This window comes from Jaculus jaculus, chromosome 14, assembly GCF_020740685.1.
Source record: "Jaculus jaculus isolate mJacJac1 chromosome 14, mJacJac1.mat.Y.cur, whole genome shotgun sequence".
Lineage (NCBI taxonomy): Eukaryota > Metazoa > Chordata > Mammalia > Rodentia > Dipodidae > Jaculus > Jaculus jaculus.
Genome location: NC_059115.1, coordinates 21023229 through 21048538, shown reverse-complemented (window position 1 = coordinate 21048538; position 25310 = coordinate 21023229). Strand labels below are relative to the sequence as shown.

At 47.8% G+C, this 25310-nt stretch overlaps 2 protein-coding genes across 5 annotated transcripts in view; one reads left to right on the top strand and one right to left on the bottom strand.

The window, feature by feature from the left end:
• Positions 1–710: 710 nt before the first annotated feature.
• Positions 711–20984, bottom strand: LOC101602580 (nitric oxide synthase interacting protein). 2 transcript variants are annotated; one of them, XM_045134430.1, is made up of 9 exons: positions 20857–20984; positions 7981–8051; positions 6633–6738; positions 6006–6087; positions 2569–2728; positions 2356–2471; positions 2084–2271; positions 1902–2010; positions 711–817 (listed from the first exon to the last, which is right to left on the bottom strand). In XM_045134430.1, the coding sequence occupies exons 2-9, from the start codon at positions 8048–8050 to the stop codon at positions 746–748; spliced, it is 903 nt and encodes a 300-aa protein (XP_044990365.1). In that variant the 5' UTR covers position 8051; positions 20857–20984; the 3' UTR covers positions 711–745. The 2 variants fall into 2 exon arrangements, with proteins under 2 accessions (XP_044990365.1, XP_044990364.1); XM_045134429.1 differs by having other exon boundaries at positions 2356–2474; positions 20857–20981.
• The window catches only part of LOC101612935 (proline-rich protein 12), a 56142-nt gene continuing 51613 nt past the window's right edge, over positions 20782–25310 (top strand). The window contains exons 1-4 of one of the 3 annotated variants that reach the window (XM_045134428.1): positions 20782–21011; positions 22434–22530; positions 23054–23235; positions 23422–23461. In XM_045134428.1, coding sequence (XP_044990363.1) covers positions 20844–21011; positions 22434–22530; positions 23054–23235; positions 23422–23461 — 487 coding nt within the window. In that variant the 5' untranslated portion in view covers positions 20782–20843. Of the gene's footprint in view, positions 21012–21658; positions 21814–22433; positions 22531–23053; positions 23236–23421; positions 23462–25310 lie in introns of those variants that run through there. The other 2 variants (XM_045134426.1, XM_045134427.1) reach the window with 2 other exon arrangements.

Sequence of the window (25310 nt, the reverse complement as noted above, 5' to 3'; positions counted from 1 at the left end):
TTTGTTTGCAGTGGCTGGAGGCCCACCCATTCTCTCTCTCTGTCTCCCTCTTTCACTCTTTGTCTGTCACTCTCAAATAAATAAATAAAAATATATTTTTTTAAAAAAGGTTAAAGGAGAGCCAGGCATGGTGGCGCACACCTTTAATCCCAGCACTTGGGAGGCAGAGGTGGGAGGATCACTGTGAGTTCAAGGACACCCTGAGACTGCATAGTGAATTCCAGGTCAGCCTGGGCGAGATAGAGCGAGATCCTACCTCGGAAAAACAAAAACAAAAACAAAAGATGAAAGGACTCTCCCACCCCACAGAGGCTCTCTCCCGGAGCAGGTGTGTGTGTAACGGGAAGTTCTCCTCTTTTCAGTGCACCAACATGGCGTTCCTTCTACTCAGGCTCTTTCATTCTGACCTTCTCAAACTGTTTGTGTATTGTGTATTGTGCATTGTGCTCAGTTCCATTGCTAATAACAGGAGATGAAATTCAATGTTCTTGGGCTCCAGTTTCCTCTGAGACAGTGTCCCAATGTAGTCCAGGCTAACCACGAACTTGCAATCCTCCTGTTTCAGTCTCCCAGGGCTAGGATTACAAGTGTGCCCACTACACCCAGTGCCTGCTCCCAGACAAGTCCCTCCAATGTGTGGGGTCAGTGACCTGTGCTGTCTGCCTTCTCTGAGGCTCCAGAATTCTGATAATGAAGGAGGCACACGTCCATTCACTCACAGTGGTTTATTAGGTCACCAGCCAGCTCAGGCCTGCATCACCGGCCGTGACATCTCCGCCTGCAGCTTAACTCCAGAGCCTGCGAAGCCTGTGCCACCCTGCAGAGGATGAGGAGAGAAAGTTGGGGGGCCCTGGCTGAGAGACAGGACAGAGGGGGCACAACTTGTGACAAGGGTCTGAGCCCTAGGGAGCACGGCCTCAGAAAGCAGAAGAATGGTACTGGAAAGATTGCTCAGTGGTTAGAAACACTTCTTACCCAACAGGAATGCACCCCAAGGAGGTCTGAGAGAAGAGAGGAACCCAGGACCCACATAAACAGTTGGATGAGGCCAGGCCTGGTGGCATACGTCTTTAATCCTAGCACTTGGGAGGCTGTTAAGCGCTTGCCTGTGAAGCCTAAGGACCCCGGTTCAAGGCTCGGTTTCCCAGGTCCCATGTTAGCCAGATGCACAAGGGGGCGCACGCATCTGGAGTTCATTTGCAGAGGCTGGAAGCCCTGGCGCCCATTCTCTCTCTCTCTCTCTCTATCTGTCTTTCTGTGTCTGTTGCTCTCAAATAAAAAAATAAATAAAAATTAAAAAAAAATCTTAAAAAAAAAAAAATTCACCATGAGTCCAAGACTACCCTGAGACTACATAATGAATTTCAGGTCTGCCTGGGCTAGAGAGGGACCCTACCTCAAAACAAACAAACAAAAAAGGGTGGGGGCTGGAGAGACGTCTTAGTGGTTAAGATTGCCTGTGAAGCTTAAAGACCCAGGTTCCATTCTCCAGTACCCATGTAAGCCAGATGTACAAGTCGGCACATCTACCTGGAGTTCTTTTACAGTGGCTAGAGGCCCTGGAGTGACCCTTCTCTCTCTCTCTCTCTCTCTCTCTCTCTCTCTCTCTCTCTCTCTCTCTCTCTCTCTCTCTCAAGTAAATAAATATAAAATATTATAAAAAGAAAAGAGGCAGGCCAGTACCCAAACAAAGCCAGGTGCACAAAGTGGCACATGTGTCTGGAGACTGTAGCTGCAAAAAGCCATGATGTGCCCATTTTCTCTCCCTCAAATAAATGAAATAAAAACAAGCAGGAGTGGTGGGAATCTGTGGGCTCACGGCGTTGGGCGGGGTGGGGGTGCCTGTGGAGCACGGGGCTGTGGGCAGCGCGGGACGGGAGGCTGGGCACCATGCAGCTCACCCTCTGCAACACGATGATGTCGCGCTCCGTCAACTTTTCTCCATTCACCGGGTCCACCATGTCCTTCCGGATCAGCTTCTCCACGCACTCCAGGGTGACCACGGACCCGCTGCAGAGGAGGCAGGGTCAGAGGTGAGCCCCAAGCACGGGTCCTGCCCCACATCCATTCGCCCAGGACTCACGAGGGCCTCAGCACAGCACACGGGGTGGCGTTGCTCAGGCTGTCTCGGGTCACGGCGCACACGTAGCGCTCGCTGCGCGTGATGAGCCCGACGCGGTCCACGGAGTCATCCAGCAACGTGAAGCGTACGGATGTCAGATCGGACATGCGCAGTGGCTTCCCGGACATGGGGCAGGTCACAGTGCGTGACTGTGGATGGAGACAGAGGCTCAGTCAGTGTACAGCTGGGGCAGGGAAATCCTGGGGACGTGGAGACAAAATGCTGGAGCTTACAGGCTTTTTAAGCTTGGTGGCCTTGGCCTCAGGCGTCAGTGATGGAATCCAGAAACTGGGCAGCACTTTGGCCTTGTCCTTGCTTGAGGGGTCTGCGCTAGACCCAGGCTGCCCATCTTCTGTAGGAGAAGATTGGATGTCCATCTAAGGAAACTAAGGCACCCATGACCACTGCAAGTCCACCCCTGACCACCACGGGCCCATCCCTGTCACCTGGGTCAGGCCCGGAGGTGGCCTTGGGTGTGAAGGGGTTGAGGGGTCGGCTCACGATGGCTGCTTCCTTCTCCAAGAAGCCTCGCACTTGGTCCTGCGCTGCTGCTCGCTCCAGCTGTTTCTGCTCCTCACGCTGGGCGCCCCGCTGCTTCTCATGGGCCTGGGGGAGGCAGGGCCAATGCTTGGGATCACCTGGAGCAGCATGGGATGGGTGCACTCGCCAGTTCCACCAGTGGGTGGATCCAAGCTGCCTGAAGGCCCCCACAATGACAGCTGGCACCCCCAGATGAACCTTATTTCCCTGTCCTTTCCCCAACTGTGGGATACTTAGGTAGCCTCCCACCTAGCCAGTGTGGGTCTCAAGTGTCCTCTTGTGGGAGGGACTACCCAAGGTAAGTTTTTTTTGTTTTTTTTTTTTTTGGTTTTTCAAGGTAAGGTTTCACTGTAGCCCAGGCTGACCTGGAAATCACTATGTAGTCTTAGGGTGGACTCATGGCAATCCTCCTACCTCTGCCTCCCAAGGCTGGGATTAAAGGCCAGCACCACCATTCCCTGGCTCCAAGGTAAGCTTTTAGAGACAGTGTCTAATGTAGCCCAGGCTGGCCATGAACTTGCTGTGTAAAGGATGACCTTAAACTGATCCTCCAGGCTCCAACTCCTGACTGCAGGGATTACAGGATTGCATTCAAGGTAGGGTCCTGGAATTTACTCTGTAGTACCAGGCTAATCTCGAACTCAGCAATCCTCCTAACTCAGCCTTCCAAGGTGTATGCCACCACATCAGGTGAGGCTTTAAAGTATTCAGAACCACCAGATGGACATGTGGTAAGTCTCAGTAAAGGGTTTCCTCACTGGCCTGAAGCTTGCCAATTAAGTTATTGGCTGGGCATCAGGCCCCAGGAAACCACCTGTCTCCCCCAGTGCTAGGATTACAAGCATGTCATTTTATCTTTTTTTTTTTTTTTTTGGTTTGGTTTGGTATTTTTTGAGGTAGGGTTTCCCTCTAGCTCAGGCTGAACTGGAACTCATTATGTAGTCTCAGGCTGACCTCGAATTCACAGTGATACTTCTATCTTGGCTTCCTGAGTGCAAGGATTAAAGCTGTGAGCCACCACAACCAGCTTACCTGAGTTTTAAAATCTTGTGTGTGTGTGCACGCTCATGTCATGGAACATGTATGGATGTCAGAGTATAAACTTTCATGTGAACCAGTCTTTGCCTTTCACTTTGAAGCCAGGTCTTTCATTTAAAAAAAAATTTTTTTTTTTTGGTTTTATGAGGTAGGGTCTCACTCTATTTCAGGCTGACCTGGAATTCATTATGTAGTCTCAGGGTGGCCTTGAACTCATGGTGATCCTACCTCTGCCTCCCAAGTGCTGGGATTAAAGGCGTGTGCCAACATGCCCAGCTTAAAATATTTTATATTTACTTATATGAGAGAGAGCAAATGGTATGCCAGGGCTTCTAACCACTGAAAATGAATTCAGATACATGTGCCACCATGTGCATCTAATGAATTCTAGACACATGCACCGCCATGTGCATCTGGCTTATGTGGGTACTGGGGAGTAAATCCTGGGTCCTTAGGCTTCGCAGGCAAGTGCCTTAACCATCTCTCCAGCCCATAAACAGGGTCTTTCTTGTCGTCTGCCACTGGAAAGGCAAGAATAGCTGGCCCTCGAGCTTCTTGGTTCTATTTACTTAGCCCTCATTGCTGAAAGTGTGTTGGGATTAAAGCTTTAACATCTGGCTTTACATGAGTGTTGGAGATCCAAACTCTAGTCATCAGGCTTCTGGAGTTAAGTGCCTTAACCACTGAGCCATCTCTCCAGTCCCAATTCCTGCGTTCATGTGTGTTCTAGGGGTTGAACTCAGGCCCTCATACTTGTGAGGCAAGTACCTTACCCACTAAGCATCTCCGTAAGTCTTGAAATTCTTATTTTTTTTGGGGGGGGGGGAAGATGCAATGTCCCACTCTAGCCCAGGCTGACCTGGAACTCATTTTGGAAAATTCTTGTATGCAAACATCTACCTCACAAACACCATGTAGCACCTTCTGATTTCACCTTGTGGCTCATTTTGCACATAATAACACAGAAGCTCAATCATGCCTAGGGCTGTAGTGGGGGTTTGGCCCTGGGGTGTGAAGTCTGGTGGAAGATACTCATGTCAACTTATAGCTGTCACAAGTTCCTAAAGCAGGGCACAGGTTGGACCCTAGAGGATCTAGACCTGCAGGAGGTTAACTGGACTGAGATCTGAATGGGAGGACTTAACTGGTGTGGTAGAGAGGTCTGAGCAGAACTAAGAGCTGAAGCCAGGTGTAGTGCCAGACATCTTTAACCCTAGCACTTGGGAAGCAGAGGTAGGAGGATTGCCATAAATTCAACACCACCCTGAGACTACATAGTGAATTCCAGGTCACCCTGAGCTACAATGAAACCTTACCGCAAAAAAAAACAAAAAAGAAGCTAGGTATGGTGGCACACACCTTTAATGCCAGCACTTAGAAGGCAGAGGTAGGATGATTGCTGTGAGGCCACCTAGACCAAAAAAAAAAAAAAAAAAGGGCCAGGCCTAGTGGCACACGCCTTTAATCCCAGCACTCTGGAGACAGAGGTAGGAGGATCGCTGTGAGTTTGAGGCCACCCTGAGATTATATTGTGAATTCCAGGTCAGCCTGGGCTGCTGGGCTAGAATGAGACCCTACCTCAAGAAAAAAATAATAAAGGTTGGAAGGATGGCTTAGTGGTTAAGGCACTTGCCTGCAAAGCCTCAGGATGCAGGTTTGATTCCCCAGTACCCACATAAGCCAGATGCACAAGGTGGCACACGCATCTGGAATTTGTTTGCAGTGGCTGGAGGACCTGGCACATCCATTCTCAATCTCTCTCTCTATCTGCCTCTTTCTCTTTCTAAAATAAATAAAATAAAAAATAAAAGAATTCTAGAAGTCTTGAATAAAAAGAAGGGAGGGCTGGAGAGATAGTTTAGTGCATAAGGCACTTGCCTGCAAAGCCAAAGGACTTAGGTTCAACTCCCTAGGACCCGTGTAGGCCAGATGCACAAGGTGGCGCATGTGTCTGGAGTTTGTTTGCAATGGCTGGAGGCCCTGACATGCCCATTCTCTCTCACTGACTCTTTCTCAAATAAATAAATAAAAATGAAATATTTTTTAAAATTACTCTAAGCCAGAATGGTGGCACATGCCTTTAATCCCAGCGCTCGGGAGGCAAAGGTAAGAGGATCGCTGTGAGTTCAAGGCCATCCTGAGACGACATAGTAAATTCCAGGTCAGCCTGGGCCAGAGTGAAACCCTACCTGGAAAAACCAAAAAAAGAAAAGAAAAGAAAAGAAAAGAACTGAGATGGGAGTCTGAGAACAGCTCTGCTCATAGGATACATGTCAAGACTCCTATCCCTTTCCTCTGCCGTCACCTTCATCTGCCGGGCGATCTCCTTCTTCTGGTGCAGAATGTACTCCAGGATTGCCTCACGCTCATACAGGTAACCGTCTGGGCTGCAGAGAGGAGGAGAAAAATGGGGCCTGGCCCAGCCACAGGGAGACAGCAGTTCTGCATTTTGTGAGTCCAGGTGAACAGCTGAACTCAAGGTAGCCTAGGGACCCTGAGCAGGGTCAGCTGTCACCACCACCTCTATGAAACATGCATCTACACCTCATCACAGGACTGAGCACTGCACACCCATCACCTGGCTGAAGTCACTGCCTCACTGACAGGGGCAAGCTGCACTGCAGAGCTGTTACTATGGAACACAATGTCCCAAGGGCCCCACACGGCCCCTCGGATGACCCTGAACTTCCAGCCTCTACCTCCTGAGTGCTGGGATGACAGGTGTAAGCCCTCATGTCCATTTGATGCTAGGGATGAAGCACAGGACCTCCAGCACTGAGCCACATTCCTGGCTTTCACAATGCCCTCATTTCCATCTGCAGTAAATGACTAGCCTGGACCATTCCCTATCTGGGGGCTCTAAGGCTATGAGGGTGAATCATGACAGGTACTTTCCGCCTTGCCCTGGTCCTAAACCCTGCCCCTAACTCACGTGACCACAGGATCATGGCAGGGTTGCAGAGAGAGGCAGCAGCAATCGAAGTCCTTCACAGCATCCCGACTCAGTCGAATGTTCTGGGTCCCATAGCCTGAGGCCGCTGGGGACAGAGACGGGCAGTGAGAACATGGGGGGCTGCAGATACTGAGAAAGACACTCAGGCCTGACCAGCACAGCAAATCTGTGTGTTGTGGGGAGAGGCTGCCTAACTCCCAGGGACAGTGAATCCCCAGGGGTCAGTGACAGGTAGAGAGGCCCTGTCACAAAGCAGTTGGTATGGCGCTGATGGATGACTCCCTTCTGCTCTTCTGCCAGACCACCTTTGATCTTAGTTTCCCCTGCGGACAGAGGTGGCACCCAGGAATGGGTGAGGGGATGAGAATTAATATGGGGAAGGTAAAGAATGCAGGGCTGCAGCGGAACATGTGGGGTGACTCCTATGACCACCACTGTAGGTAAGGGGAGATGCAGGGCTGCAGAGGAACACGTGGGGTGACTCCTATGACCACCACTGTAGGTAAGGGGAGATGCAGGGCTGCAGAGGAACACGTGGGGTGACGCCTATGACCACCACTGTAGGCAAGGGGAGATGCAGGGCTGCAGCGGAACATGTGGGGTGACACCTATGACCACCACTGTAGGTAAGGGGAGATGCAGGGCTGCAGAGGAACATGTGGGGTGACTCCTATGACCACCACTGTAGGTAAGGGGAGATGCAGGGCTGCAGAGGAACACGTGGGGTGACTCCTATGACCACCACTGTAGGTAAGGGGAGATGCAGGGCTGCAGTGGAACATGTGGGGTGACTCCTATGACCACCACTGTAGGTAAGGGGAGATGCAGGGCTGCAGAGGAACACGTGGGGTGACTCCTATGACCACCACTGTAGGTAAGGGGAGATGCAGGGCTGCAGAGGAACATGTGGGGTGACTCCTATGACCACCACTGTAGGTAAGGGGAGATGCAGGGCTGCAGAGGAACACGTGGGGTGACTCCTATGACCACCACTGTAGGTAAGGGGAGATGCAGGGCTGCAGAGGAACATGTGGGGTGACTCCTATGACCACCACTGTAGGTAAGGGGAGATGCAGGGCTGCAGAGGAACATGTGGGGTGACTCCTATGACCACCACTGTAGGTAAGGGGAGATGCAGGGCTGCAGAGGAACACGTGGGTGACTCCTATGACCACCACTGTAGGTAAGGGGAGATGCAGGGCTGCAGAGGAACACGTGGGGTGACTCCTATGACCACCACTGTAGGTATGGAGGAGGAGGGGCAGCAAGGGGGTGGGACAACAGGCTACACAGCGCAAAAGCAGAGCCTAGTGAGGCCTGGCAGTACCTGTGTCTTTCTTCTTCTCGTGGTAGGTGTAGACAGCTCCAGCCGTGCAGTTCTTACCATGCCGTGTCATCCTGGGAAGGTAGGGACAGTGGCAGAGCTCGGGTGATCCCACACTACTCACACAGGGCAGGACAGAGCTGAGCAGTCCCCTCATGTGGGAAAGTAGGGGTGAAGACAAACCTAGGGCATGTGACCAGCAGGTCTACCCAGAAAGCACCTAGTCAAGACCTTCCTGAAGTCACCTAAAGCACAGCCTTCAACAAAGTATGTGTTGAGAGCAATGACTGGTACCTTTACTAGTTATTTATTCATTGTGTACGTGTGTTTGTGTGTGTGTGTGTGTGTGTGTGTGTGTGTGTGTGTGTGTTTGGTTTTTCAAGCTAGGGTCTCCCTCTAGCCCAGGCTAACCTGGGAGGGAATATATCCCTGATACTGAAAAAGTAAAACAGGGGTAGTCATGAGCCCTAGGGGTGTAACGTCCGCTGCTGTCTGACTAAATGTTTATACGATGCTCATCAAACTGCTCACTAAGCACTTCCCTTAATGTTCATACCTATATATTAATGCTTCTCTCACTTTTGGTAGAGAAACTTCTTTTCAGATGGTAGTGACCTTTGGATGACTCAGAAGGCATTATGGTGCTGGGAAGAAGTGATAGAGGAGTGCTCAGCACGGAAATATCTCCATCACACCTTCCAAGGCTCAGGGTCCATTGCGGAAGAGGTGGTGGAAAGAATGTAAGAGCCAAAGGAAGGGTATGACTCCTTATAATGTGTTCCTCCAGACACAAAATGGCCTGGATATCCATGACCTCACAGTGCCTGACACTACCTACACAAGACCATCATAATAGGAGGAAAATATGATGACATCAAAATAAAAGAGAGACTGATTCAGAGGGGGAAGGGATATGATGGAGAATGGAGTTTCAAAGGGGAAAGTGGGGGGAAGGAGGGCATTACCATGGGATATTGTTTATAATTATGGAAGTTGTTAATAAAAATAATAATAATTTTTTTAAAGTTACCATCTAGGGCTGGACAGATGGCTTAGCAGTTAAGGCACTTGCCTGTGAAGCCTTAAGATCCAGGTTTGGGGCTGGAGGGATGGCTTAGTGGTTAAGGCATGTACCTGTAAAGCCAAAGGACCCAGGTTCGATTCCCCAGGACTCACATTAGCCACATGCACAAGGGGGCGCAAGCATCTGGAGTTCATTTATAGTGGCTGGAAGCTCTGGCACACCCATTCTCTCTCTCTCCCTCCTCCTTTCTCTGATAAATAAATAAATATAAAAAATGTTTTTAAAAAATCCAGGTTTGATTCCCCAGTACCCATGTAAATGAGATGTACAACATGGTGCATGCAGCTGAAGGTTTTTTACAGTGGCTGGAGAACCTGGCATGCCTGTTCATATTCTCTCTTTTCTGTATCTGCCTCTTTCTCTAATAAACAAATAAATAAATATATTTTTTTAAATTTTATAAATTTTTTGGTGGTGGGATGGCTGCATCAGGGCCTTCGGCCACTGTAAATGAACTCCAGATGCATGTGCCACCTTGTGTATCTGGCTCATGTGGGTCCTGGGGAATCAAACCTTTGGCTTCATAGGCAAAAATGCCTTAACCACTAAGCCATCTCTTCAGCCCTAAATTTTTTTTATTAACAACTTCCATAATTGTAAACAATATCAAATGTTAATTCCCTCCCTCTGCACTTTCCCCTTTGAAACTCCACTCTCCATCATATCTCCTCCCTTTCTCAATCAGTCCCTAAATTTTTTTTTTTTTTTTTTGGTGGTTTTTCAAGATAGGGTCTCACTCTAGCCCAGGCTGACCTGGAATTCACTATGGAGTCTCAGGGTGGCCTTGAACTCATGGTTATCCTCCTATCTCTGCCTCCCGAGTGCTGGGATTAAAGGCGTGTGCCACCACGCCCGGCTAGTCCCTAAATTTTTTTTAAAGTCACTATCTAAAAAATCTCCTATACCTATCTGCAAAAGCTAGAATTTCCAGCGTAATCTAAACCTTGATTTTAAAATAACAGTGTATTTTATTTATTTATTTTCAGTGTAGATTCTCATTGTAACTGAAATTCGCTATGTAGTCTTAGGTGGCTTAGAAAGCAATCATGTCAATCCTCCTACCTCTACCTCCTCCCAAGTACTGGGATTAAAGGTGGGGGGGGGGCTTCTTTTATTTATTTGCTTTTGTTGTTGTTTTTTTCAAGGTAGGGAGGGTCTTACTCTGACTTGGAATTCACTAGGTGGTCTCAGGGTGGCCTCAAACCTCAAAGTGATCTTCCTACCTCTCTTATTTTTTTTATTTGTATTTATTTATTTGCAGGTAGAGAGAGACAGAATGGGCATGCAAGGGCCTTTAGCTACTAAACTCCATAATAAAATAAAATTCATTTTATTTATTTGCAAGCAGAGAGTGGGAAGAGAGTGAGAGAAGAGAACATGGGTGTGCCAGGGCCTCCAGCCACTGCAAACAAACTCCAGACACATGCCCCACCTTGTGCATCTGGTGTACATGGATCTGGGTAATCAAACCTTAGGCCTTACAGGCAAAGTACCTAACCACTAAGTCACCTCTCCAGCCCCTGACTCATTCTTTGGATTTTCAATGTAGGGTTTCACTCTAGCTCAGGCTGATCTGGAATTCACTATGTAGTCTCAGGGTAGCCTCAAACTCACAGCCATTCTCCTACCTCTGCCTCCCGAGTGCTGCGTGTACCACCACACTCAGTTCTGACACCCTTAACATCAGTGCTCAAAAACATTTTAGGGGGCAGGAGAGATACTCAGTGGTTAAAGGTGCTTGCTTTCAAAGCCTGAAGGCCTGGGTTTGATTCCCCAGCGCCCAGTACTTCAAAATGATACATCTTAAACAAACCTCCTTGTGGGATGTGATGGAGCACACATGCCATCACAGTATTCAGAGGCTCAGGCAGGAGATTTGGGAGTTACAGGCCAGCCTGGACTACAGTGAGACCGTTCTCTCATAAGGGATTAGTTGGAAGGGGATAGTCTGAGGACTGGAGGGCTGTGAAGACAAGAGAGGCCACTGTGAAGTGGCCTCCAGATATTCAGGAAAGGGTCCCTATCTTTTGCTGCAGAGAACATACAGAAAGCCACATGATAGTAAAAAGCAATTTTCTCTATCGCCCCCTTCTGGCTGCTTTAAAAACTTGTCTTTTATATTCAAAACTGGGAAAAACAGTCCTTTCTACAATGCTTTCTCCCTCTACTGGTCTTTTCTGCTCAAGACTGCTTTTTTCTGTACTTACAAGCCAACTGAATGTACAGACCTTTACAGTTATATATATTTTTCTTCTTTGCTTTTTCAAGGTAGGGTCTCACTCTAGCTCAGGCTGACCTGAAATTCACTATGTAGTCAGTCTCAGGGTGGCCTCCAACTCATGGTGATCCTCCTACCTCTGACTCCTGAATGCTGGGATCAAAGGCGTACACCACCATACCCTATTTTTAAAAATTTATTTATTTTTATTTATTTGCAAGGAGAGACCTCTAGCTACTGCAAATCAACTCCAGACACATGTACCATTTTGTGCATATGGGTTTATGTGGGTACTGGGAGTTGAACCTGCATCCTTTTTTTTTTTCGAGATAGGGTCTCACTCTAGTCCAAGCTGACCTGGAATTCACTATGGAGTCTCAAGGTGGCCTTGAACTCAAGGCTATCCTTCTACCTCTGCCTCCTGAGTGCTGGGATTAAAGGCATGCGCCACCACGCCAGGCTGAACCTGCATCCTTAATAAAATAGCCACCTTATCTGCTGAGCCATCTCTCCAGCCCTTGCATACCTTTTGGTTTTTCGAGGTAGGGTCTCACTCTAACCCAGGCTGACCTGCAATTCGCTATGCAGTCTAAGAGTGGCCTCCAACTCATGACAATCCTCCTACCTCTATCTCCAGAGTGCTAGGGTTAAAGGCATGGGCCACCACACGGAGCCCTTTGACACCTTTTGACAATATGTTCTCATGTACTCCCACCTAGAGATTCAGAAGTTCGCTCACTCTAGAAAGGCCCCTTGCATCCCTTCCTAGTGTCACTATAGAGAGATCTCAGCTCACCTGTGTGCAGGGTTTGGTTACCTACAGAACTGACCATGACCAGAGCTGGTGACCCAGGCTGTCATCCCAGCTACCGCAGAGGCTGAGGCAAGAGATTGCCAAGTACAAGACTAACTGGGTTACAAAGCAAGTTCAAGGCCAGACTAGGCAATTTAACAAGATTCTATCTTGAAATTTAATTTTTTTTTTTTTTTTTTTTTTGGTTTTTCGAGGTAGGGTCTCACTCTGGCTCAGGCTGACCTGGAATTCACTATGTAGTCTCAGGGTGGCCTCGAACTCACGGCGATCCTCCTACCTCTGCCTCCCGAGTGCTGGGATTAAAGGCATGCGCCACCACGCCCGGCATGAAATTTAATTTTTAAAATTTGTATTTATGTGAGAGAGGGAGAGAACGAGGACAATAAAGAGCTCCCAATAAAGAAAGAAAGGCGGGGGGGTGCAAAATGGACATGCCAGGACCTCTAGCCACTGCAAATGAAATCATGATGCATGTGCCACCTTGTGGGTCTGGCTTTACATGGGCACTGGGGAATCGAACCTGGGTCCTTAGGCTTTGGAGGCAAGTACCTTAACCACTGAGCCTTCTCTCCAGCTCTCTGTCTTGAAATTAAAAAAAAAAAAATGGACTGGGGATGTAGCACAGTGGTAGAGTGCTGACCAGCATGCATGAGGCCCTGGGTGTAATAATGCACAGTGCAAAAAAAAAAAATTATTGACGACAATGAATCTCCAACTTGACCCCTTGGCCCTCCATGTGCCAGGCACCTCCTGACTTCCCGATCTGAATAAGCCTCCAGCACCTGCTGCCTGCCCTCATTCACACCAAGCACGCCCCACTCTATTTTTTCTTTTTTTTCCGACGTGTAGTCTCACACTAGCCCAGGTTGACCTGGAATTCACTCTGTAGTTCCAGGCTGGCCTCAAACTCACAGTGATCCTCCTACCTCTGTGTGCACCACCACCATGCATGGCTATAATTTTTATATTTTGCATTATGTATACATAGGCACAACAGGGTCTCTCTCTCTCTCTTTTTCTTTGAGGTAAGGACTCGCTCTAGCCCAGACTGACCTGGAATTCATTATGTAGTCTCAGGTCAGGGTGGCTGGAACTCACAGTGATCCTACCATGCCAGGCTTCAAAAGGGTTTCCTTATCCTACAAACGAATGCTCATCCAGCTTTACTAGAGTAGCTGGTGAATTGATCCTGGGCTGAAAGGTTTTGCAAGCAAGTGCCTTTAACCACTGAGCCATCTCTCCAACCCCTTGTTTTATTTTTTATTTTTTGGTTTGTTGAGGTAGGGTCTCACTCTAGCTCAGGCTGACCTGGAATTAATCTCAGGGTGACCTTGAACTCACTGATCCTCCTACCTCTGCACCCCAAGTGCTGGGATTAAAGCATGCGCCACCATGCCTGGCTCCCTTGTTTTATTTATTTTTTAAATTTTATTTATTTATTTATTTCTGTTTTTTCAAGGTAGGGTCTTACTCTAGCCCAGGCTGATCTGGAATTCTCTATGTAGTCTCAGGATGGCCTCAAACTGACTGCAATCCTTCTACCTCTGCCTTCTCAGTGCTGGGATTGAGACATGCACCACCATACCCGGCCTATTTTTTATTTTTATTTTATTTTATTTTTTTTGGTTTTTCGAGGTAGGGTATCACTCTGGTCCAGGCTGACCTGGAATTAACTCTGTCATCTCAGGGTGGCCTTGAACTCATGGCAATCCTCCTACCTCTGCCTCCCGAGTGCTGGGATTAAAGGCGTGCGCCACCACGCCAGGCTATTTTTTAAATTTTGAGACAGGTTCTCATCTGTATCTTATTTTGACCCTGAACTCAAAAATCTTCCTGCCTCCACCTCCCCATGTTCTCCAGTTTTCATAGATGGGAAAAGAGGCTCAGGGCTGGAAGTCTAGCTTAGTGGTAGAGGACAGGCTTAGCACACACACACCAAAATAACACAAGCTCAGAGACACTGGGAAACTAATCATGTTGGAATTTTGGCTCAAGATAAAACCCAAATTGCAGACAGCAGTGTAGGATGAACAAGAGAGGGGGAAAACACCGTTTTGCAATCCTTGGTGGAGAGCTGGCTCAGGCAACAACTGCTGGTGGCTGTCATTACCAAAAGGCTGCTGGGGCTTGGAGAGTCATAGGGTGAAAGCACTAGAACAGCTTTCTAGCCAGTGTTTTATTTTAATCCCAGCACTTGAGACTGATAGGTATGAGCTTGAAGCCTGCCTGGCCTAGAGCAAGAGACTATCTCAATAAAAACAAAATAGGGTGTTTTTTATTTTTAATTATAGATTTTTTTATTTAAAAATATTTTATTTATTTATGAGAGAGAGAGAAACTGCACGCTAGGGCCTCCAGCCACTGCAAACGAACTCCAGATGTATCTGGCCCCTTGTGCATCTGGCTTACCTGGGTCCTGGGGAATCAAACCAGGGTCCTTAGGCTTTGCAGAAAAATGCCTTAACCGCTAAGCCATTTCAAGAGCCCTGTTTTTGGTTTTTTGATGTAGCATCTTACTCTAGCTCTGGCTGAACTGGATTTCACTATATCGTCTTAGGATGGACTTGAACTCATGCTGATCCTCCTACCTCAGCCTCCTGAGTCCTGAGACTAAAGACGTGTGCCACCATGTCTGGCTCACCTGCCCACCCTCCTTCCCTCCCTTCCTTCCTAAATTCAATGATATCTGTTAAGACTTTTCTAATTTATTTATTTTTATTTATTTATTAGAGACAGAGAGGACAGAAAGAGAGTGAGAATGAGCGCACCAGGGCCTCTAGCCACTGCAAACAAACTCCAGACGCATGTACCACCATGTGCATCAGGCTTACACGGGACCTGGAGAATCAAACCTGGGTCCTCAGGCTTCACAAGCAAGCAACTTAACCGCTAAGCCATCTCTCCAACTCTTTTTTTTTTTTTTTTTGGGGGGGTTCATGGTAGCGTCTTACTCTGGCCCAGACTGACCTGGGATTCACTATGCAGTCTCAGGTTGGCCTCGAACTCACAGTGATCATGTTACATCTGTCTGCCAAATGCTTAACTGCTAATCCATCTCTCCAGCCCCCCTTTTTTTTTAACTTTTAAAAATTATTTTTGCGAGAGAGAGAATGGGTGTGCCATGGCCTCTACAGCCACTGTGAAAGCACTCCAGATGCATGCGACCCCTTGTGTGCATGTGCGACATTGCATGCTTGTGCTACTTTGCGTTTGGCTATGGGGGACCTGGAGATTCGAACATGTGATCTTAGGCTTTGCAAGCAAGTGACTTAACCATTAAGTCATCTCTCCAACACTTTTTTTTTTTTTTTTTTTTTTGGTTTATCAAGGTAGGGTCTTACTCTGGCCCAGGCTGGCCTGAGATTCACTATGTAGTCTCAGGGTGGCCTCGAGCTCACAGTGATCCTTCTACATCTGCCTCCCAAGTGCTGGGATTAAAGGCGTGTGCCACCACGCCCAACTCTCCCCAGCTATATTTTGAACATTTTATTTATTTATTTGTAAGCAGGGAGAGAGGATATGGGTGCTCTAGGGCCTCTAGCCATTGCAAATGAAATCCAGATGCATGTGCCACCTTATGCATCTATCTGGCTGTTGCAGTGGTACTGGGGAACTGAACCTAGGTTCTTAGGCTTCACAGGCAAGCACCTTAACCACTGAGCCATCTCTCCAGCCCCTGGTTGTAATTCTTACAATGAATCTACAAGACCACTTAAAGGCCCATTATTAATTTTACGGTCCCTGAGGGGAGTGGATAAGCAGATGCTATGCAACACTACCTTCTCATCCAATGTAATCCTTCCAAACAGCTAAACTGAAATTAATCAAGACTTCACATTCAGCTATTTACCAGCCATGGTAACTCATGCTTGCCATATCTGTACTAGGGATGCTGAGGCAGGACTGTTAATAGTTTGACAACAGCCTGGGCTACACAGGGAGTTCCAGGCCATCCTGGGTTACAGAGACCCTTTCTCAAAAACAAAAGGGGCTGGAGAGATGGCTCAGTGGTTAACACACTTGCCTGCAAAAGCCTATAACGACCCAGGTTCAATTCCTCAGTAAATCCAGATGCACAAAGTGGCACATTTATCTGGAGTTCGTTTGTAGTGGCTAAAGGCCTTGGTGCACCCATTCACACTCATGTGCACTCTCTCTGCTTGCAAATAAAGAAAATTAAAAAAAAAAAAAAAAAAAAACACTGGAGATGTAGCTCAGAGGTAGATGGCTTAGGAAGCATGTATAAGGCTCTGGGTTCCATTCGCAGTACCACAGGGGTAGGGGAACTATTACAATAAAAACTATGAGACACCATGCAAACCCCCTATTACAACGACATAAAACCAAACAGCATATAATAGGCATAGTGAGGATGTGGAAAAGCGGGAACCTCAGAAGTGCTGTTGGGAGTGTAAGTAATATAGTGACAGTAGAAAGATCCCTCTCACCACTCCTCAGAAGGCTGCAAAAGAACTGTCACTGTGTGACTCAAGAGTTGGCTTGCAGGTTAGGCAAATTCATACATACAAAGTAGCTTAGTGGCTGCCTAGAGCTGGGGGTGGGAAGGACAGAGAAAGCAGGACTGTCACAGTACTAGGCTTCTTTCCAGGGTGATGAACATGGTCTAATATTACTTTTGTTTTCAGACAGAGTTTCATGTAGCTCAGACTGTCCTCAGACTCACTATGTAGATGACGGTAATGCTGAATTTTTTTTTTAGTTTTTTTTTTTTTTGATTCATTCTTATTTATTTATTTGAGAGTGAGAGAGAGAAAGAGAGAGAATGGGTGCGCCAGGGCTCCAGCCACTGCAAATGAACTCCAGACATGTACGCCCCTGTGTGCATCTGGCTAATGTGGGTCCTGGGGAACCGAGCCTTGAACGGGGGTCCTTAGACTTCACAGGCAAGCACTTAACCACTAAGCCATCTCTCCAGCCCTAATGCTGAATTTTTGATCCTCCTGTGTCTACTCCCCATTTGTTACAATCACAGGTCTGAGCTACCACAACCAGGGAACATGTTCTAAAATTGATAATGGTGAGCTGGAGACATGGCTTAGAGGTTAAGGTGCTTGCCTGCAAAGCCAAAGGACCCAGGTTCAATTCCCCAGGACCCACATAAGCCAGATACACAAGGTGGCGCCTGTGTCTGGCTTGTATGCAGCGGCTCTGGCATACTCATTCCCCCCCACACCCCGTTTTCTCCCATAAATAAAAAATGAAGCTGAGCGTGGTAGCACACGCCTTTAATCCCAGCACTTGGGAAGCAGAAGTAGGAGGACCACCATGAGTTCCAGGCCACCCTGTCTCTATAGTGAATTGCAGGTCAGCCTGGGCTAGAGTGAGACCCTACCTCGAAAAAACAAAACACAAACAAATAAATAAACAAAAAATAAAATAAAGCCAGGCATGGTGGCTCACGGCTTTAATCCCAGCACTCGGGAGGCAGAGATAGGAGTATTGACGTGAGTTTGAGGCTACCCTGAGACTACATAGTGAATTCCAGGTCAGTCTGAACTAGAATGAGACCCTACCTCGAAAACCCAAAAATATAAAAATAAAATAAAATAAAACTGATAGTAGTAATGGTTGAACAACCCTGCGGATATCCTCCAAACCACTGAATTGTATGCTTTAAGAGGGCAAAGCACATACTGCATGAATTATATTCCAATAAAACTCATCGGAAAAAAATAACATCATGAAGCAGGCTCATATATGCCTTTAATCCCAGCATTCTAGAAGCTGAAGTAGGAGGATCAGAGTTAAGGTCAGCCAAGGCTACAGTGAGACCCTACTTTGAAAACAGCAACAGAAATCAATCATGCCAGGTGTGGTGGCACATGCCTTTAATCCCAGCACAGGTAGGACTGCTAAGAGTTCAAGGCCACCCTGAGACTATATAGTAAATTTCAGGTCAGCTGGGCTAGAGTGAGACCCTACCTCATAAAATAAAACAAGAAAAATGAATGAACACTCTAATGCTCCTGCTGTCCACTGTTCATAATGTCATTTTCCCCTGCCGTCATGGAGCTTCCCCTTGAGTCTGTAAACCAAAATAAGCCTTTTCCTCCCACAAGCTGCTCTGGGTTGGGTGTTTTCTGCCAGCAATGTGAAGTTGACTGCAACAGTGAAATTGGTGCTGAGAAATGGTGTCACTGCTGCCAGAGACCTAGATTTGTGGCTTTGGTCAAATGGAATTGATATGAGGGAGGAATGTGGAAGGATTTGAAATCTTGGCCTAAGAGATGCCCTGCAGTGCTATAAGTACAGCTTGATGGACAATTCTGGTCAGAGTTGAAAGGCCTGAATGCAGTGAGAACTAAGGACTGTGAGGTTTGGCTTATAAGGGGAAGAAAGAGTTTTGCCTGGAATGGGCTAAAAGCAGTTGTGGGAGAGGCTTGCTGTTATAACCACATCCTGAGAACTTGTGCATGACTGCATTGTGTAGAAATGAACTGGTGTGAGCAGAGGGATAAGGCATAGAAAGAAAGGAAATCTCTGGGTTAAACTGCTGCCCATTCAGCTTCAATTGTTTGGAGAGATTACAACTATTGAGATTGGGCCAGCTGACCTGCATTGGGACAACAGGATGCATGCAGACTCTTTTAAAGGGGCCTGAATCCTGAAAGCATGTCCTGTTCTTCAAAGTCTGCTTTATTCCATCCAGGACTAACAAATTGGTAGCCCACCTAGTACTACGTAATATAACAAACGCAAGATAGCAAGGGCCATGAGCAATGTGAAGCCAGCTCATTGGATTATCTGCATAGAAGCCCAATGGAGTTGTTAGGCTGAACTGTGGGTTGCGATGAAAACCAAATAGAAATGCCAGGACGATGGGATGGCTGCCAGTACCAGATGAAGTTTTCCAGGACTGTTAAGTAGCTTAGCTGGAGGGGCCAAACTAGAACTCCAGAGACTTGTCACTGTTCAGAACTATCAGATTTGGAGACTTGTCACTGGCTAGTTACAGGACTTGGAGCTCAAGAGTTTGATGTTTGCCCTGTTTTTATTTTTATTTTTTTCCTTTCCTTTTATTTACTTGAGAAAGAGGAAGAGCCAGATAGAGACAGAGACACAGGAAAGAGAAAGAGAGAATTGGCGTGCCAGGGCTTCTAGCCACTGCAAACGAACTCCAGACACATATGCCACCTTGTGCATCTGGCTTATGTGGGTACTGGGGAATTGAAACTGGATCTTTTGGCTTTGCAGGCAAGCACCTTAATGGCTAAGCCTTCTCTCCAGTCCTCTTTTCCTTTTTTGCTCCCCCTGTTTGTTTTAAATCGTGTACTGTTTGAGTATTTCTTTGCTATGCCCACTGCCATCTTTTGCAGTGTGCATGCTTATTCTATGCCATTATGTGTCTTTTGGTTCTACAGCTAACTATTAAGAGATTTTGGACTACGGGGATGTTTGAACAGTATTGGATTGATTAAAAACTATGAGAACCTTAAAAGCCTGGTGTGATGGTGCATGTCTTTAATCCCAGCACTGGGGAGGCAGAGGTAGGAGGATCACTGTACATTTGAGGCCACCCTGAGGCTACATAGTGAATTCGAGGTCAGCCTGGGCTAGAATGAAACCCTACCTCCAAAAATAAAATAAAGGCCAGGTGTGGTGGCGTAAGCCTTTAATCCCAGCACTCGACAGGCAGAGGTAGGAGGATTGCCATGAGTTCGAGGCCAACCTAAGACTACATAGTGAATTCCAGGTCAGCCTGGGCTAGAGTAAAACCCTACCTCAAAAACCCAAAAATAAATTAATTAAATAAAAATTTTAGCCGGGCGTGGTGGCGCACGCCTTTAATCCGAGCACTTGGGAGGCAGAGGTAAGAGGATTGCCGTGAGTTCGAGGCCACCCTGAGACACCATAGTGAATTCCAGGTCAGCCTGGGCTAGAGTGAGACCCTACCTAGAAAAACCAAAAAATAAATAAATAAATAAATAAAAATAAAAATTTTAAAAATGAATCATTAAAGCCAGGCGTCGTGGCGCACGCCTTTAATCCCAGCACTCAGGAGGCAGAGGGTCACAGAGAGTTCGAGGTCACCCTGAGGGTACATTGTGAATTCAAGGTCAACCTGGGCTAGAGTGAGACCCTGCGTCGAAAAACAAAACAAAACAAAAAAATCAATCATTGAGCCAGGCGTGGAGGTGCATGCCTTTAATCCCAGCACTTGGGAGGCAAAAGTAGGGGGAAGGATTGCCATGAGTTTGAGGTCAGCCTGGGCTAGAGTGAGACCCTACTTGGAATAGAAAGCAAGAAAAACCAAGCATTAATCTGCTCTAGGACCCTTCAGCATCTAAATTCACAATGAACGCAACATCACCAGGATGACGAGGGCTGACCCCAAGCTCCGGAATCGTCACATCAAAACCCTACAGGGTTGCAGAGAAAGCGAAGGCAGGCACAGCTCACTCAACCCGCCGTCCTCATCACAGTCTGAGACACTTTGGGGAGGAAAGGAATCCTGTGTCTACTCCCACTAGCCCCGGAGTCCATAGACCCGTCTTTCCCCTACACTTCTGGCCCATCACGCCCCACAGCGGAACCACATTCTCTAAGAACTACTCCATGGGGTACCTATTCCAAGGGATGCTGGGAGATGTAGTTCAGCTTCAAACCCGCCGGCCGTACTCGATCAATGATTGACCGGGAGTCAGGAATCCGAAATTTTGTCCCGTCTTCCACAGAACTCGAGAGCTCCGGCCCGCGGGAAGGGACGTGAACAATACGACTGCTCCACCATGCGCAACTCACCTCACAAACCGCTCCTGCCCTCGTCGTTCCTTCAACTTGAGTACAGACACCGGAAAAGAGCGCTTGTTTTCTTTCTCAGCTCCGCCCACTTCCGCAGAACAGTAAGAACCGGAAATTCTGCTGCCCCTAGTCTCGGAGGTGCCTCGCCCCGCTTGGTAAGTCCTTTCTTCTTCTCTTCCTCCTTCCGGAAGCGTGAGGGGCAACTCGAAGGTTCCGGTTCGTGAAACTGGTGTAACTATAGTGGAACACATAGTTTGTACTAGACCCTTCTCAGGACGGAAGAGTTCCTGTTGGAGTCCCCGGCGTTGAGGTTTTCCAAATCTGAGTTTAAAGATTGACTACGTCCCCCAGAAACTAGAATGCCCACTTTTCCAAATATATTATCTATTTTTTGCGTTGCATCTTAAACAATCAAGGAGAACCCTTCCTATCTTATAGATAGAACAATAAATAGCTAGTCTAATATGTTGAAGTCACTCTTAAGAAACAAGATTTACTACCACACTGCCTAGCTATTCTAGGGACCAAAAGTAACATTCCCACCAGTTTATAGATCTCTAGAGGCCCTACGATTTATTTTCTTGGCTTGGCCAAGCAAGTTCCCAGCAGGGAGTTAGTCCTGGGTTGTGGAAGGAGGGAGGAAAGAGGAGGAGGAGGTTCAAATGCTGCCTGGCACCTTCTTGAAAGCCTACTCTGGCCCTGAGGCCCTTCCATCCTAACTAAGGTCCCTTTAAATACTTTGTCCCTTACCTGAGTCCCGCCCAAATCAGGTAATCACAAGCCACGCCCCTCTGCTTGAAGCCTGAATCGGGCCTGATTTCCCAGAGTGGAACACCCCTCCTCCCCCTCCCCTCCCCTCTTCCCCTACCTTCTCTCACAGCTGGCTGCAGCTGGCACAGGGGGAGGGGGAGGGTCTTCATTAAAGAAGAAAGAGAGAGAGAGTGCTCCCAGGGACAGGTAAGTGATTGTTCCCGGAGGTACTTAGGGACTTTGGTGTCCTGACTCCCTCTATCTTTTTGACATCTAGAACTTTGGGACATTTCCCACCAACACCACAGGCCCAGGAATTCAAGGTTTCCTCCCTCCTCATGCCCTCCAACCCAGAAATAGGACCTTGTTTGGCCTGTAATCTTTGATCTGTGAGAGTGGATGAGGCAATGGGCTGAGGGAGGTGCTCTTGGAATTTGCCTGGTAGGAAGAGATCAGGATTGAAGAAGGACCTGTTTGCGAAAACCTACTGTGTGGTAACCTGTGCTGGGTGCTGCAGACACAACAGGAAGGGAGGAAGAAATAAGCTGCCCTCCTCATTGTTAGAGAGGCACTGTCCTCTCTGAAATTCTACTCCGATATTTTCAAACCTGTGACAATGGGCAATTTATTTTACTGCTCTGTGACTCAGTTTTTTCATCTATAAAATGAATGAATAATAATAACAGACTGCTGTGAAAATTAAAATGAAGTGATAAAGACCCACACTGTCTGGCATAGAACATAAGGCAAGTGGCTGCTGCTTTCACTCCTGACCACAGAGTCCAGCAGGGAGACTTTGCCTTGTAACTTTTCATTTATCATCTCAGAGTACACAAAATATGAGGGGCCATCCTTCCGTGCTGCTGCTCTGTATGGGATTGACCACCTGTATGGATACCTCGCCCAATGGGGAGCAAGACCAAGGTGAGTGTTTGGGAATGGATACCCATCCTGCTGGGCATGGTGGTACATGCTTCTAATCCCAGAACTCAGAAGGGAGAGGTAGGATTGTCATGAGTTTGAGGCTATTCTGAGACTACATAATGAGTTCCAGGTCAGCCTGTGCTAGAGCTAGACCCTACCTTGGAAAAAACAAAAAAATAAAGAATACCCATCCAGAAGCCTTATGTCTGTCTTCGGACACAGTACACTTGCCTCTAGTCTCCTCAACCCTTAGAGAAAGGAGCCTGAACCCAGTCCTCCTTCTCCAACCCACCTCCCTCAGATCCAGTGGTCCAAGCCTCAGCCTCTTTCCTCAGATCCACAGAACCAGACCCTTCTGTTAGTCTCCTTTCCTAGACTCAGGAATCCAGCCTAGATCTCCTTCCTCAGACCCAGAGGTCCAGGACCCAGCCCTCCTCCTCAAGATCTCATAGTTTCATAGTTTTCCAACCCCCTTTGTCTGTGATCCTAAGGTTCTTTGGGTTTTTGATACTGATGTACTTAGTTCCTGAGGTATTCTTGGGCCCCTCGGAGGCCCAGAGCTTCCTGGGAAGCCGAAGGCGGACTCCTAGGGCCAACCACTGGGACCTGGAGCTACTGACCCCCGGGAACCTGGAACGGGAGTGTCGGGAGGAGAGGTGCTCCTGGGAGGAGGCCCGGGAGTACTTTGAGGATAACACAATGACGGTGAGAATCACAGGACATGGGTCTTAGGGCCTCTGCCTCCTCCTGGCCTGGGGTAGGTGGGGGTCCTGGCCTTAACCTCTCCCTTCCCTGGGGTCTCAGTTATCAGCATGGAGTGGTTATGGGGGGTTGCTACTCTCCTGATTGAGTTGTTATCTCCCCATTTATCTTCCTTTCCAACCCTTCCAGGAGCGGTTCTGGGAAAGCTACATCTACAATGGCAAGGGTGGTAAGTGGGGCTCATCCCTCAAGCTCTCTGCGGGGAAAGCAGCTCTTCCACTGGAGGCCAAAGTGCTACATGTCCTACCAGTCCTATGCTCTCCCTGTGGTTGATGACCTTTAAAGACCTTTCTTCTTTTTGATTTTTCAAGGGTCTCACTCTAGCTGAGGCTGACCTGGAAATCATTATATGGTCTCAGGATGGCCTCCAGTTCACAATGATCCTTCTACCTCTGCCTCCCAAGTGCTAAAGGTGTGTGCCACCACACCCTGCTTTTCAACACCTTCCTTATTTTTTTTAATTTTTTAATGTTTTATTTATTTATTTGAGAGAAAGAATGTGCATGGCAGGGTCTCACTTTAGCCTGAGCTGACATCACTGGGCCTAACTCTGTAGAATAGTTGTGAGCCACTATGCCCAGCTCTGGTGGTGTTTTGTTTTTGTTTTTTCAATTTTTTTTTTATTTTTTATTTTTTTAATTTTCTATTTATTTGAGAGTGACAGACACAGAGAGAAAGACAGATAGAGGGAGAGAGAGAGAATGGGCGCGCCAGGGCTTCCAGCCTCTGCAAACGAACTCCAGATGCGTGCGCCCCCTTGTGCATCTGGCTAACGTGGGACCTGGGGAACCGAGCCTCGAACCGGGGTCCTTAGGCTTCACAGGCAAGCGCCTAACCGCTAAGCCATCTCTCCAGCCCTCAATTTTTTTTTTTTTTTTTGGCTTTTTTTGAGGTAGGGTCTCACTCTAGCACAGGCTGACCTGGAATTCACTATGTAGTCTCAGGGTGGCCTGGAACTCACGGTGATCCTCCCACCTATGCCTCCTGAGTGCTGGGATTAAAGGCATGTGCCACCACGCCCAGCTGTTTTGTCAAATTTTTATTAACCACTTTCATGATTATAAAAAATCCCACGGTAATACCCTCCTTCCTCCCTTTATTTTTTATTTTTGAAATTTTTTTTTTTTTATTTGACAGAGAAAGAGGGAGAGAGAACGGGCATGCCAGGGCCTCCAGCCACTGCAAACGAATGCCAGATGCATGTGCTCCCTTGTGCATCTGGCTAACATGGGCCCTGAGGAATCAAACCTGGGTCCTTTGTCCTTGCAGGCAAATGCCTTGTCTGCTAAGCCATCCCTCCAGCACTCTTATTTTTTAAAAATATTTTTATTTTTATTTATTTGAGAGAAAGAGGCAGAGAGAGGGAGATAGAGGAGGAGGAGAGAGATGGGCACACCAGAGCATCCAGCCACTGCAAACAAACTCCAGATGCATGTGCCACCTTGTGCATCTGGCTTACATGGGTCCTGGGGAATCGAACCTGGGTCCTTTGGCTTTGCAGGCAAACACCTTAACTGCTAAGCCATCTCTCTAGCCCTAAACACCTTTCTTGACGCTATGACCCCTGCCTGAGAAATCTACCACAGATTTACATTCAGAGGAGTGCCCAAGTCTCCAAGAGGGGAACATGCAGATGGATGGACGGGTGTAAGAATGGAAGGGTTATAGCCATGGAGCAAGCCCACCTAAGCCCAGCCCCTTCTAAGCATCTTGGTTGCTGGGGAGGGAGAATTTCTTCCCTAGCAACAGATCCAGGGCAGGAAACCTGGCCATCCTCACCTGTCCAGTTTGCCCACCCCCAACCCCTCCTCTAAGGTCTGAGGCCCCATCTTAGCTTCAGCCTTGTTGTTAAGGGGGAGTGGGGGAGTGCTGCTCCTTAGCAACGGGCCCTGGCCAGGCCAGACAGAGGAAAGCAGAAGCTTTACCTGGCTGACTTCCCCTCCCCCACAGCCCCATGCCAGCAGCAGCCTGGTTGCTAAGCAGGCCTTCTCCCTAGCAACCGCACCTAGCTAGAGGAC